This window comes from Jaculus jaculus, chromosome 1, assembly GCF_020740685.1.
Source record: "Jaculus jaculus isolate mJacJac1 chromosome 1, mJacJac1.mat.Y.cur, whole genome shotgun sequence".
Lineage (NCBI taxonomy): Eukaryota > Metazoa > Chordata > Mammalia > Rodentia > Dipodidae > Jaculus > Jaculus jaculus.
In genome coordinates, this window is record NC_059102.1 from 66,480,283 (window position 1) to 66,493,552 (window position 13,270).

At 40.1% G+C, this 13,270-nt stretch overlaps 1 protein-coding gene across 1 annotated transcript in view; it reads right to left on the bottom strand.

Moving 5' to 3' along the window:
• Positions 1 to 3,137: 3,137 nt before the first annotated feature.
• Prune2 (prune homolog 2 with BCH domain) overlaps positions 3,138 to 13,270 on the bottom strand; it is a 309,960-nt gene continuing 299,827 nt past the window's right edge. Inside the window, exons 19-20 of the mRNA XM_045146033.1 lie at positions 9,754 to 9,801; positions 3,138 to 6,382 (exon numbers count right to left, since the gene is read on the bottom strand). Coding sequence (XP_045001968.1) covers positions 6,361 to 6,382; positions 9,754 to 9,801 — 70 coding nt within the window. The 3' untranslated portion in view covers positions 3,138 to 6,360. The remainder of the gene's footprint in view (positions 6,383 to 9,753; positions 9,802 to 13,270) is intronic.

Sequence of the window (13,270 nt, forward strand, 5' to 3'; positions counted from 1 at the left end):
TGGACATGGACAGAGTGAAAAATGTGTGTCGCCTGAGTTACATGCCCCATCTGGGGTTAAACAGGTGAGTTATGCCTTTTTTTTTTTTTTTTTTTTTTTTTTTTTGGTTTTCCAAGGTAGGGTCTCACTCTGGTTTAGGCTGACCTGGAATTTACTATGTAGTCTCAGGGTGACCTTGAACTCACAGTGATCCTCCTACCTCTGCCTCCCGAGTGCTGAGATTAAAGGCTTGCACCACCATACCTGGCTGAGCTATGCCTTCTTGTTTTAGCTTTCATGTGTATATATGAGGCCCCTTCCAATCTAGCTTGATGTGTTTTTTTCTCCTTTTTGTGCTTTTTGATGATTTTACTGTTTAAAATGACCCACCAGTTTAGTGATAAAGTGATACCTATTAAATATAAGAGGGCTATGACATGTCTTTATAATATATTTTTTAAATTTTTGCCTGTGGTTCTGCTTTGGTGCTGTACATTGAACCCAGGGTTTTTTGTTTGTTTGGTTTTGTTTTTGTTTTTCAAGGTAGGGTCTCACTGTAGCTCAGGCAGACCTGGTATTTACTATGTAGTCTCAGGGTGGCCCGGAACTCATGGTGATCCTCCTACCTCTGCCTCTTGAGTGCTGGGATTAAAGGTGTGTGCCACCATGCCTGGTTAAGGGTTTTGAGATGCTAGGAACATGCTCTATCAGGATACATCCCCACCCCTGTGACACATCTTGCAGACAAAACACATGTACTTTTGTTCAGTCGTGGGAGATAGTCATGCTATTGGCTATGAATTCAGTGTGCTAACAAGATAACAATACATATTAAATTAGGTGTTCTTAAACAAAAATGCATATGAAATGAGCTTATGTGTTGATTGGCTGATGGAAATGCTGTGGCCAGGGGCTCACAGGATCCTAACCTTGTCTTTCCTACAGCAGCAATGGGTCTGAGTATACTAATTCAAGCTGCTGACTTTATAGGATACAACTGAATGGACAGTGAAAATGGACTGTGACCAGTTAATGATGATAGATAATAGATAGGAGGGAACACTGAGCAATTCATCTCCCAGGCCTGAAGGGCCTAAAACTACTCGAGTTTGAATCTCACATAAATAGCTGGGGCTTCTGGCAAGCTCTAGAATCAGCAAGAGAATCCATCCTGAGGAAAGCAGGCAGGTAGGTGATAAGAGACAGATCCTTGACACTATCCTCCTGTCACTGTAGGCAAGCAAGCAGAGCTGGCAGGTGAGTGCCTGGGTTCCATGCCAGCACACACACACGCACACACTACCTAATTTTGTCTGGAAAAGAATGTTACCTTGGTTAAACACGAGTGAAACTATCTGGGAGAATTAGACTCAGGCGGCATTTGGCGCTCTATGAAGCCCAGAGCTGTGTGAAGACCAGTGTGTCAGCTAAGTTAAAAGCTCCACGTCTATTTGGGATGAAGCAGCCAGGGTGTTCCTGGCTGCCGCTGCACAGACCCAGCCAACCCCAGCAATGCCAAGTGCCTTAACGCAGCTTTTCCACAATCTGTCACTTAAAGTCCTGGGTCTGATGACTGAAAGTTTTAAATTGTCTTCATTTATAACAAGTTTAACTTCAGCCCGTAAAACCTCATTTTTATTTAGATTTTAAATTAAGTTCCCAACGTCATCCCTGATCTCATACTCTATACACTCTCTAAAGAGTATGCTAAATTCTTAAATACACATGGGTTTTGCGTAATGCCTAGCTTTGTTTAGCACTTATATGTTTTGAAATTATGCAAATAACACTATGCTATGAATATTCAGTTTGTGTTTAATTTTCCAACTTTACCCTGTGATTTAGTGTTGCTCTGAATGTGTGTTTATTTCTTCTTACAGCTGTGTGGTGTACAGTCCATGCACCTCATTCCACTCAGCCTACTGTCCTTTCCTCTTGTGCTGGAAACCTCGCCCGGCTCCAGTTTCCACCATTTTGGTAAAGTTATGCAGGACTCTAACTGTCCACAGCATTCACTGGCCTGTGAGTACTTCTCAGTCTTCTCCGTTGAGTCCCCTCTTCCTTGAGTAGAAGATAAGAGCCAACAAAACTCATTCGTAGATCACAAGGAGATTTCACTTTTTGTGTTTATTTATATACTAAGAATGCTGAGATTATAGGCCATTGCCACCATTTCCAGTTTATGTGGTATTAGGAATGAAACTTAGGGCTTCACGCATGTTAGGCAAGCACTCTATTAAACAGGATCTCACTTTGTGTAAAGCAACTTCTCACTGGGCTAGTCTAACAATTTTCAAGGAATTATAAATGTATATCTGTTTGTTTATTTAGTCAGAGTCTCATGTATGTCTAACTGACTTTGAACTCACAGTGCAGTTGACAATGACCTTAAACTTCTGCACTTCCTATCTCTATCTCCAGAGTGCTGGGGTTACAGGTGTGTGCCGCCATGCCTGCGTTGTGCAGTGCTGGGGATTGAAGCTTTCCACCAACTGAGCTGTATCTCCACCTCTCACGTTTGATTATTAGCCAGGTCTGATTTTTTTTTTTTATTTGCTAGTTTTTCAAGGTAGGGTCTAACTCTGGTCCAGGGTGTCCTGGAATTAACCATGTAATCTCAGGGTGGCCTTGAACTCATGGCAATCCTCCTACCTATGCCTCCCTAGTACTGGAATTAAAAGCATGCGCTACCACACCCAGCTTTTTTTTTTTTTAAGGTTAGGAAAGTTAAAAATAATTTAAGAGAGAAAAAATAACTGAGATTAAAATGATATTAAATCCTGTGTATGTGGTGTGACCCTGAAGAATCAAGCCCAGAACCTTACCTACTCTAAGCATGTATTTTATTGCATTCCTAGCCCCTAAGTATGTCTTTTTGCTTAAATTAAATGTATGCTATGAGAAGGCAAGGGACAGAGAGAGAGACAAAAATCAAGTAACACGAAAGAAGGAAGTACTTCCAAAATGAGAAATTTTTACCACAAAAGTGGGTAGTACATTTTGAAACTGTAGCAATGTAACTCTGAGACATGAAAAGTAAAAATAAAAGAGAATAATAAATGAGATGACTAGCAAAGCCAAAACATATCCTGTCATGGCCAGTCAGGTGCCAAGCTAACTCATGATTAAACCTCCTTGATGCAAAAAACAGGACCCCATAATGTGTGGAATCAATTTTTATTTCTGAATTACATATAGAAGACATATAGATATACTGTGTTGTTACAATATTTTCATATTTTAATCCACACTATTTTGGGATGCTTAATTTATTTGCTTACCAAAGTGAACTCTAATAGATATTTTATTATGAGCAATCCAATACATGGTAGAAAAGTCTTTAAATATATAAAACTTTAATTTGTGCACATCTAATGGCTTCTGAAGGAGCAGACTACTGAGGCAATATGCTAAACAAGATCTGCAACATGGTGCCATAACTGAATCCTCACAACGTCATCACAATACTGAAGGCCAGGGGAGGTGACTGCCTCACCCATCTGCGTACGCCAGAGAAAGGAACCCCATGCAGCATTGTATGGCTTCAGCAGGAACTCTGGGGTTTCCTTCCACACTCAGCTACCGCCCTCAGATCTTCTCACTCCTCAACAAAGACCTTGTGTGCAAATTCTCATTAGGTCTCTCAAAGTTAAACAAAGAACAGTTGCCACTTTGAGTGAAAACAATGCTTTTGCCCCCAGTGACCCTTTGGCTCCCTTAACTACAAATCTATAGGAAATGTGCAAAGCAGTGCCCAGAAGTCAGAACCAAAGCAAGAATGCTCCGAATGCAGGAGCGAGAGCTGGGTGATGAGAAAGCTCACACCGCTCTGCCAGTCTGCTTAGGGGGACTACCTTCTCAGGATTCACCTAGGAGACTATTCACTTGGACTGATTTACATGGTAGCTGCTCTCTAGCACGTGCAATTAAATTAATTTTTCTTTTTAAGATAACAAAACAGCAAATACCTAAATAGTGGAATGATTTTGCAGCCCACAGAACATTCTAACCAAAGTCACTGATGGGAAAGATGCTCATAGTTTCCATGTGGGAAGACCAAGTCTCAAACATCATGTCACCTGTGTCATCTTCCCTAAACAGGTTGGGTGCAGAGAGATGTGAATGATGAAGAGTGTTGCCATATCTGGTAGGCTGTGAGAAGAGCCCTCTCACAACAGCCCCTCGTCCACTGTTCTGCACCACGAAGCGAAACTCTGGGATCCTCATGACTTTATAAATTCAATGTGGCTATGGCTACCAGAGCTGTGTAAATTCACCTTTGAAAATAGGACACTACGGAGTGAAAGCATTAAGTAGATGTACAGATCAGAACATCCGGTAACTATGTTTATGTAAATGCTATGTTCTGGGGCTGCCATCATTTGGGCTCCCACAGGTAGGCAGGTGTGGGCTGGGAGAGGTGGCTGGCTCTAGTGTTTTTCTATTAGACTAGCCAAGTGCCATGAGGATGGAGTTTCAAAAGAACACAAAGTTCAACAGGATACAAACTAAAAGGGATCAAGATGGGGAACAGATAACTCTGGAGTCCTATAGAGGAAAGATCTGGCCCCAGGCAGCATGTATGGAAAGTGAACTACAAACAGACATGAAGCAATGAGGCGGATAGACTCAAGCACCTGTGCAAAGATACACACTTCTAGGTGGTTCTGGGCTCAAAGTGTCAATAGCTCTTCTGAATGAAGTCAACACCAGTAGACAATGGATGAGCCAGACTCCACTTCATTATTTCTAGTGACACAACAGACTAATTCCCAGAGTAAGGTAGGGACTTCAGCCATCCAGGACAGAGCTTAAAAGGAACTTTTAGGAAGAATTCAAGTCTTGCCATTGCCACATGGGCGATGTATGCTTTTGTGTGAAGGACTCGTTTTCTCAGCAGCCCATGTGATCTTGTACTGCCTGTACATGCCACTGTTTATCCAAGATACAAAACAGTGGTACATGCTCATAATGCCAGCACTCAGGAAGGGAGCCGGGATGGTCACCCCCAAGTTTGAGGCCAACTTGGTCTATATAGCAAGTTCCAGGCAAGCAGGATTATATAGCAAGATCTTATCTTAAAAATTTCTTTGGAGAATAACAAATGAGCTTTCAGCCTGATTTGTCCATCCTGCTAGAAAAATGATCTAACACGAAGGGAGCAGAATGGGACAGGATGCATTTGGTGGCATAAGGGTCTAATTTTCTTGTATAATGAAGTATTAAAATTTTCTCAACCACAAGTCAAAACCACCTTAGCTGACAGTGGCACAGTTTGCCCATCTCTCTGTTGGAGACCCACAGATTTGAGATTGCATTTTGCAGAGCCTATGAAAACAATAAAAGAACTAGTAGATATATGCACTTAATTTTTAGCTTGTGGTCAGATTACAGTACCCTAAAGCAGATTGTTTTTTTTAATGCATGTGTTGAACATCACCACATAATTTTTGAGTGAACTACCTTAGACTTGACACTGAAAGGGTAAAGACAGTGAGCTTAATTTGTGGCCTGAAGCATAGTCAGTTACTAGAAATGCAACATTTATCATTAAGATTTACAATATGAAGATCTTCAATGCTCATTGAAGACTGTTGTTGTTGTTGTTGTTTTTGAGGTGGGTCTAGCTCTAGCTCAGGCCTACCTGGAATTCACTATGTAGTCTCAGGATGGCTTTAAACTCATGGTGATCCTTCTACCTCTGCCTCCTGTGTGCTGGGATTAAAAGTGTGCACCATCACGCATGGCTGGATTTTTGTACAAGAACAATTTCCATAAGGGTAATGTAGAAATCATATGAATTAGAAATCTATCTTTTCTTTTAGAACTTAAAAGAAGACTCATGTGGACAAGAACAAAATGGGCAACTTAGCTTATGGGCTAGCATCTGTCTGGTTCATGGCTGTCCTAACCAGCCGCAGCATTTCACAGGTAGCCATAGAGCAACTTTGCCAGTGTGAGTCAAGCTCGGTGTAAAACTTAAAGTCATCATCATGGAGAAATTTAATTAGATGGACACAAGCCTACTTCTGCTTAACAGTGGATTTAAGTTACATTTCTGGTAAACTCCAGTGTAAGGAACAAGTACCACTGTACCCCAGGTTAACAAAATATTGAAATAAAAGGTCCTATTTTCTTGCTAAGGTTCAAAACTAAACTTTTGAGGCACATAATTGGCAAAATAGGGAATTACACAAATTTCATAAAACATATCAATGGTAAACAAATCTCTTTCCATTCCCCCCATTAGAAATTTAGGATGGCTCCAGGTAGTGTAAAGTGGAGAAAAGTAACGTTAGCCCTGTCTCTTCAGGTAGAAATGCTTCAGTGGAGCCACCACGCAGAAAATGTGCTCTTCCTCCAGCCTGGCCCCTAGGGCTTTTACTTCAGCTTTAGGTCAATACTGGGGTGGGAGAAGAAAGGGAGAAAAGAGAACCAAATTAGAAATGTTCAGCAATGATTTGGGTGTCACGAGTTTCCTTCTTTCTTCAAAAAACTTAATGAAAATAAATCATGCAAGTTTTTCTTTTAATAGTATGGAAATCTAATAAAACCCAATCCTCTCCAAACTATCAAGAAGTTTCTCTCTTAAATATCAATTCATTTTTTTTTAAACACAATTGCTTCTGGAAGCATTTTACACCTTTCCAAAAGGCCCCAGGATCAAAAGATTTCTATTAAATTCCATTCCTAAAGTCAGACAAGATAAGGAACACTATGATCTTTTGGAAATAAAAGGTTTTCCTATTTTTAGTGAGTGATCTTTCCTTGTTGTGATGGTTACTGATAGATGTCCACTTGATTGGATGGAGGGGTGACAAGAGAACTGGTAAAACACACTTCTGGTGAGCTTATCAAAGCATCGGCTATGCAGGTCAGTGCGCTGAGTGGGGACGACCCATCTTGAATGAGAATGGATTGTTCAGTAGCTTCAGGGGCGGAGGGAAGGGAAAGTGAAAGGGTGGAGGTTACTCTCTCACACGCTTCCTTTGGGAACTGGTATGCTTTCTCCTGCTGCTGCTTATGAACCCGAGAATCTAGGCTCCTCACCTCCAAACATGGATTTGCACCAGCAGCCCTGCAAAGAGCATTCAAGCATTCATCCTTGAACAGAAGCAATATATCCACCTCTGAGGCTCCCAGCTTCTGGGTGTGGGCAGCTATCTTCTGGTTTTCTAGCCTGCTGATGGCCATTGTTGGACTTTTCAGCCTCTGTGACCATGTGATCTAGCCTAATAAATTCCCTCATAATTGTAAATATGTTTGTGTGTTTTGTTTCTACAGAAAACCTTGGCTAATATACTTGTAAAGCAAATAAATGATGGTGAAAAGCCATAAAATAATAAATATAATAAAAAGAAACCCACATTTTTTTCCTAGGAGCCAAAGGATTTAATTTAAAGGGATTAGCCTACCTTAGTGAAATGTGTGTAATTAAGAGAAAGCATATGAGTTAGATGTGGACAATTCCTGATAAGTTACCATAAGAAGCCACCTTGTAGATTAGCTTTGAGACAATAGTTACCTTGTAGAGGGAATGAACCTCTGACAAATTTAAGCCTCACCAAGTAGAACCTTTGACTATATAATTGAAAATATACACAAAAATATAAACAGATAGAATCTAAGTTTGAAATACGGGCAAATAAATAAAATCCAAACAGAAGTGTAAAAGATAAAGAATTAGACCTTTTTTGTTAAAAAAAAAAAAGCAATGTTAATCAGAGTTGAATATAAAGAGAGTATTCTTTCTCTTTGGAGAGACAAATTAAAAGCGACTTTGCCCTGAGCAAGAGTGATCTGTGTCATTCTAGGCTAATTTCACTTCTAGCATGTATTAAATGAGGCTTCGTATAAGATGTCTGATAATCTTTAATGGTAAGAAAAAATGTTTATGTCATATAGGAAAAGGGGAAGGAGGAGAATGAGAGGCCACTACAAGATCCAGACATATTGTATTTCATTCCCTGAATGGCTCAGCCCTTGGAAGAGTTAGTGCCCAGGCTGCAATTTATCCATTCCATGCTATTTACAGAAGGTGTAAAGTGCTTCCACACATGAATCTTCCCTGTCCCCAAGAGCATGGGAGACTAGATGCCAGGAGAAAGTAAAGAAAAGCCTTCATTCTGACACCAAAGAAAGCCAAATGTCTAGGGCTGGGAGTCAGGGGGCAAAAAAAAAAAAAAAAAAAAAAAAAAAAAAAAAAAAAAATCTTGCTCCACATCTGAGCCTCATCCTCTTGGTTGATCACGTATCCAGCAGGGGCTTGCGGAAGATGGGAAGGAAAGGGAAACTTCAGAAACAAAGTGCTCTTCTAAGAGTGGGAAGGTTCATTAACAGTTTGCAGCATTCCACCCTCATGCCCAGCCCTGGAATGAACCCATACAGGAAGCAAAGCTTGGCCCTCTATCCAGCACAGCAACCCTCTACAACCAATGAGGAACAGGCAGACAAGCAGCAGAGGAGTGGGTAAGCCCGAAGATGTCACTGTGACAGGCCAGTAAGGGACCAGGATTGAGGATGTGATTTCACAAGCTAAACTGTGGGCACTGTTAACTGCTCAAGGAGCACTGTTTTACAAAGGGAGGAAGTGTCCTATATTTGCAAAATAGATTATGGGGGACTGAGATATATTTGCCCTCCTTGAAGCAATTGTTGCTGCATGAGGACAAGAATGACCTTTAGAGAAATGGTTGAAAGGTCTCCTTACAGCCGTCATCCTGCCCTTTCTTCAGTTTTCAGTTTGGACTTTGTACTTTATTCCTAAACTCCCTTTAACTTGTAAAATCAGCATGGCTACTAAGATACATTGCATTGTGTTTTCCAACATTTCTTTAGACCTGGGGGAAACAAAAAAGTCCCAATAGAGATTCACTTAAATTTGTTCTTTGACTGTCTTTCTTGATTGCCAGGAATAAGGGCAACACTGAATTTTCTACTTCTCAAGCCAAATTAGGGGTGCCCCCAGATGGTCAGGTTTTCTCTCCAAGTATGTTGCTGCTCAGTTCTTCCATGAAACTGACATGGCAACTCATTAACTATGCCCTCTCAGGTGTCATTTTTGTCCTTTGTTAGCTAGAAGTCAACACCCCATTCCAATAAACTGCCTTTCCATGTTAAAAAACAATGGCTCCAGATTTGCACAGCTAAGGCTCAAATCCCAGTTCTGGGCCATTCTTTTTATGGCTGCAAAACATTGGACTGGTCACATCTTCTACCTATTCTCTCTCTCTCTTCACCTGTAAAATGTTCCTTATAAACCTGCTCAGAGGATTAACATTAGATACTGCATGAAAGGTTCTTCCACAGGGTCTGGCATGTGTTAAGAACACAGTAGTATCAGATTTCTAAGTTTTACAGGACAGGATTTATCCAACTGTATATACCATTCCAAGAGTCCTATGCAGAGTCAACTGCCTTCTGGGGTTTGCAAAGCAAAGTATTTCACCTCTCCTCCAAAATATTAAGTCCATATGGAAGTTCCAGCTTTCGCTAATTAAAGTGAATGACGTCATTCAGACAGCAGAGTTACCTTCCTCTTGTTGCACTGTTCTTACATAGAGCCCTGAAGTTGATTTTCTCCTTATTGTTGAGTGATGAGTACCAATGTGAAGAATTATGCTGATGAATTTGTCTGCAATGTCTTGAATAGAGCCCATGAAAATTGAACATCTAGTCGGGTTTACCCAATCCTTAATGCACTATTTTATTTCCAAGTCCAGCCATATAACACTAAAGGTAACCACATAGCAATTAATGATGGTGAATTCTTACTCCTTCTCCATAGAAGTCATTTCTGGATCATTGTAAAGACAGCTAGTTCTGAGTGCAAGATAAAAACAGGAAGCAGTCAACATTTTCTCCACACTTACTCCCATGTTAGCATCACCAATCAGGGGCATTTGAAGCTGTTTAATATGGGAAACCACTATTTAAAGAAATTATATGATCCCTTTTAAATTAAGGAGTTTCTCTTGTATTAAGAATAATTCCACAAGCTAACTTACTTGTACAGAAGATGGTCTGTGACGACGGTTTTGTATATATTTTTTTTAATGTCAGAAGTTTCCCTGGTCAGTCCCTTCTCTTACACTGCTGCTTGGTGGTGGGCTTTTTTAAAATTTTTTCAAATTTAATTTTGTTTTGTTTTCCGAGGTAGGGTCTCACTCTAGCCCAGGCTGTCCTGGAATTCACTATGTAGTTTCAGGGTGGCCTCAAACTCAAGGCAATCCTTCTACCTTGACTTCCCAATTGCTAGGATTGAAGGCATGTGTCACCATGCCTGGCTAGTGTGGTATTTTTGTGGAGTAAATTTGGCATCTTTACTGATCAAGGATAGTGATATAAATGTTAACAGAATACTAGAAAAACCTAGCAAAGTAGGAATGTAATTAAGAAAGGTCATTCTCATAAGACCAGCCTTTCTGCTTCTTAATTTTGTGTAATTAGTCTCTCTAAAGAAACTGGCAATTTGCAAACCTTTTAATACTGTCAATCTAAGAACAGCAGATAGAGACTTCCTCATTTGCAAAATAAGAATAGTTTTATGTTTAGTATTTATCCTTCAAAAGTAATTTTTCCCCCTGTGTAGAACTAAAGTTCTAAAGAAAGTATGTGGGCTGAGCCATCACCTCATGGAGGTCAGCTGGAGGTCACATGCCATTTGAGTGGTGGGCTCTGTGTCCATGAGGAGAGAGAGTGTTTTAAATAGACTGTAGTTATGGAGCAACACCGCAGACAGGGAGGTTTTGTTCTTAGGTAAAGTATATATTTGTCTTTAGTTAGATCTAGTCAGAAGCTTTCTAATGAAGTCATGTGGAAAGTCAGGGTGCATCACTCAACAGAAAGAACCTGGGGCATCTAGCTTCTAACCTTAGTTATGCAGAGAACATGTTTTCAGAATCAACAGTCATCCTCCAGGACCTGCCCTAAGACTTAGGGGCTGCTTCCGAGGTGGAAAGACAGTTAGGGAGGTGTAACTGGGAGCCAACATGGAAGTATTCTGAGGCATTCCAGTCTTTTGTGGTCAATGTTTCCTCCTTATGCTCAAGTGTGCAAATATTTCATCACCAAAGATATAGGATCGACAGAAGGTGAGTTCTTCAGACAAACAAGTTATCCTCTGAATCTGCAGCAAGAGCATAGGCTGCTAAAACAATCTCTTTTATTTAGACATTTACATTGAGATGGAGGTTTGCAAAGGGTGGTCTTGAGCTTGGAGGCATCAGCATCACTAAGAGCTTGCCAGAACTGAAGATTCGAATTTACACGACAACTGCAGAATCAGAAACTTTTGGGTGAGGCCAGAAGACCCAGCTTTAACAAGTGCTCCAGCATTCTGATGCATTAGTGAGTCTGGAAGTTGTGGCTCAACAGAAATGCACTTATTCTTGGGAGCATCGCTCCTCAATGCTGCATGAACGCACTAGCTTCACTGTGTGTGCTATCTCTAGGGACAGTAAGACTCTCAGGACCACCTGAACATGTAGATGGAGGGTGTGACAGAGAAAAGAACTAAATGACACATTAGAGAGAAAAGAAAGTTATGCAACTAAGCCAAAACAGTAACTTTTTTTTGTGGTAGCTAAGCAAGAACCACATCAACACAGAGGGAAAATCCACTGAAAGATGCAAGATGTCGTGGTAATAAGGAAAAAGAATCACATGACTTCATGAAAGATTTGGCTAGAAAATTACTGATGCTTCTTCTTGATCATTTGTTTTGAAACCACTTGTTTTTATGTTATTTCTAACATGCAGAATCTGAAAGAAAACTTCCTCTGTGTGTGTGGGGGTGGGGTGGGGGGGGAGAGCTCAGGCCACAAACCTGTTCAGCTAAGTGAATGCTAAAAGGGTGCTTTATACCAACATGTGGTTCCTCACTTCTTACTATCTTCTTTACTTCCACAACTGCTGATTAGTTACAGGAATTAGCAGTTAAGAAGATTGCCAGGCATGGTGGTGCACACCTTTATCCCCAACACTTGGGAGGCTGAGGTATGAGGATCACTGTGAATTCGAGGCTAACCTGGAACTACAGAATGAGTTCAGGTCAGCTGGGCTACAGTGAGACCCTACCTCAGGAAAAGAAAAAAAGAAAGAAAGACAGAAAGGAAGAAAGAAAGAAAGAAAGAAAGAAAGAAAGAAAGAAAGAAAGAAAGAAAGAAAGAAAGAGGGAAAGGAAGGAAGAATAGAAAAAGAAAACAAGAAGATTCTATTAGAATAAAAATTATATAATTTTGTTTTTATATAATTATTATATATAAGTTTATATAGTTTTATTGATCTGAATGTTACTCATCTTGAAATAAAACAAGACAGGAATATTCTAACAGTAAACTATACTAATGATAATCTTTCTAAAGCAAAAATCTTTCCTTTAATTTTTAATACAAAAGATTCACAGTATAGGCAAATACTTCCATAGGTTGCCGGCAATGAAAATATATCTTAGGAGGCTGGAGAAATGGCTTAGCAGTTAAGCGCTTGCCTGTGAAGCCCAAGGACCCCAGTTCGAGGCTTTATTCCCCAGGACCCTCGTTAGCCAGATGCATAAGGGGGTGCACATGTCTAGAGTTCATTTGCACTGGCTGGAGGCCTTGGCACGCCCATTCTCTCCCTCTCTCTCTCTCTCTCTCTATCTGCCTCTTTCTCTCTCTCTCTGTTGCTCTCAAATAAATAAATAAAAATAAACGAAAAAAATTTTAAAAATATATCTCAGGGGAAAAAAATGTCTAAGTGGATTGTTTCAATGAAGAATGGGCATTTATAACCAAGCATGAAAAGTTTGCTACTTAGACTGAATTGGGTTAATTTGTAACTGAACAGTGTCCATACATTCTGCTTTTGCATTAGCTACTGAAATAAGAGATGTTATAAAAATTAGTAGCAACACCCTGGGCTGACTTTCTCAGGCTATTTCCCAGCTCTGCAAGGGAGGAGGTCAGCTTGTAGATTCATGTCCAGTAGTGATGCAAATACTTTCTGTCCAGTGAAAAGATAACCCAATACCAGTTATCGCTCTATTGGACATTAGCCAGTTTTTTTTTTTTTTATCTAACCCAATAATCTTATCTTAGCAGTCTTTTGCAAATTGCTTATCAAGCAATTTCTTATCTACAATACTGAGTTTTATGGTTTCAGTTATCAGCAGTCAAATATAGACTGATAATTTTAAGTGAAAAAAATCCAGAAATAAGCAGTTCATAAATATTTAATAACTTATAGCATGTCCTCCAATCTTCTCCTCTGTCTGACTTACAAATTAAACCCATCAGAAATATGTACGTAG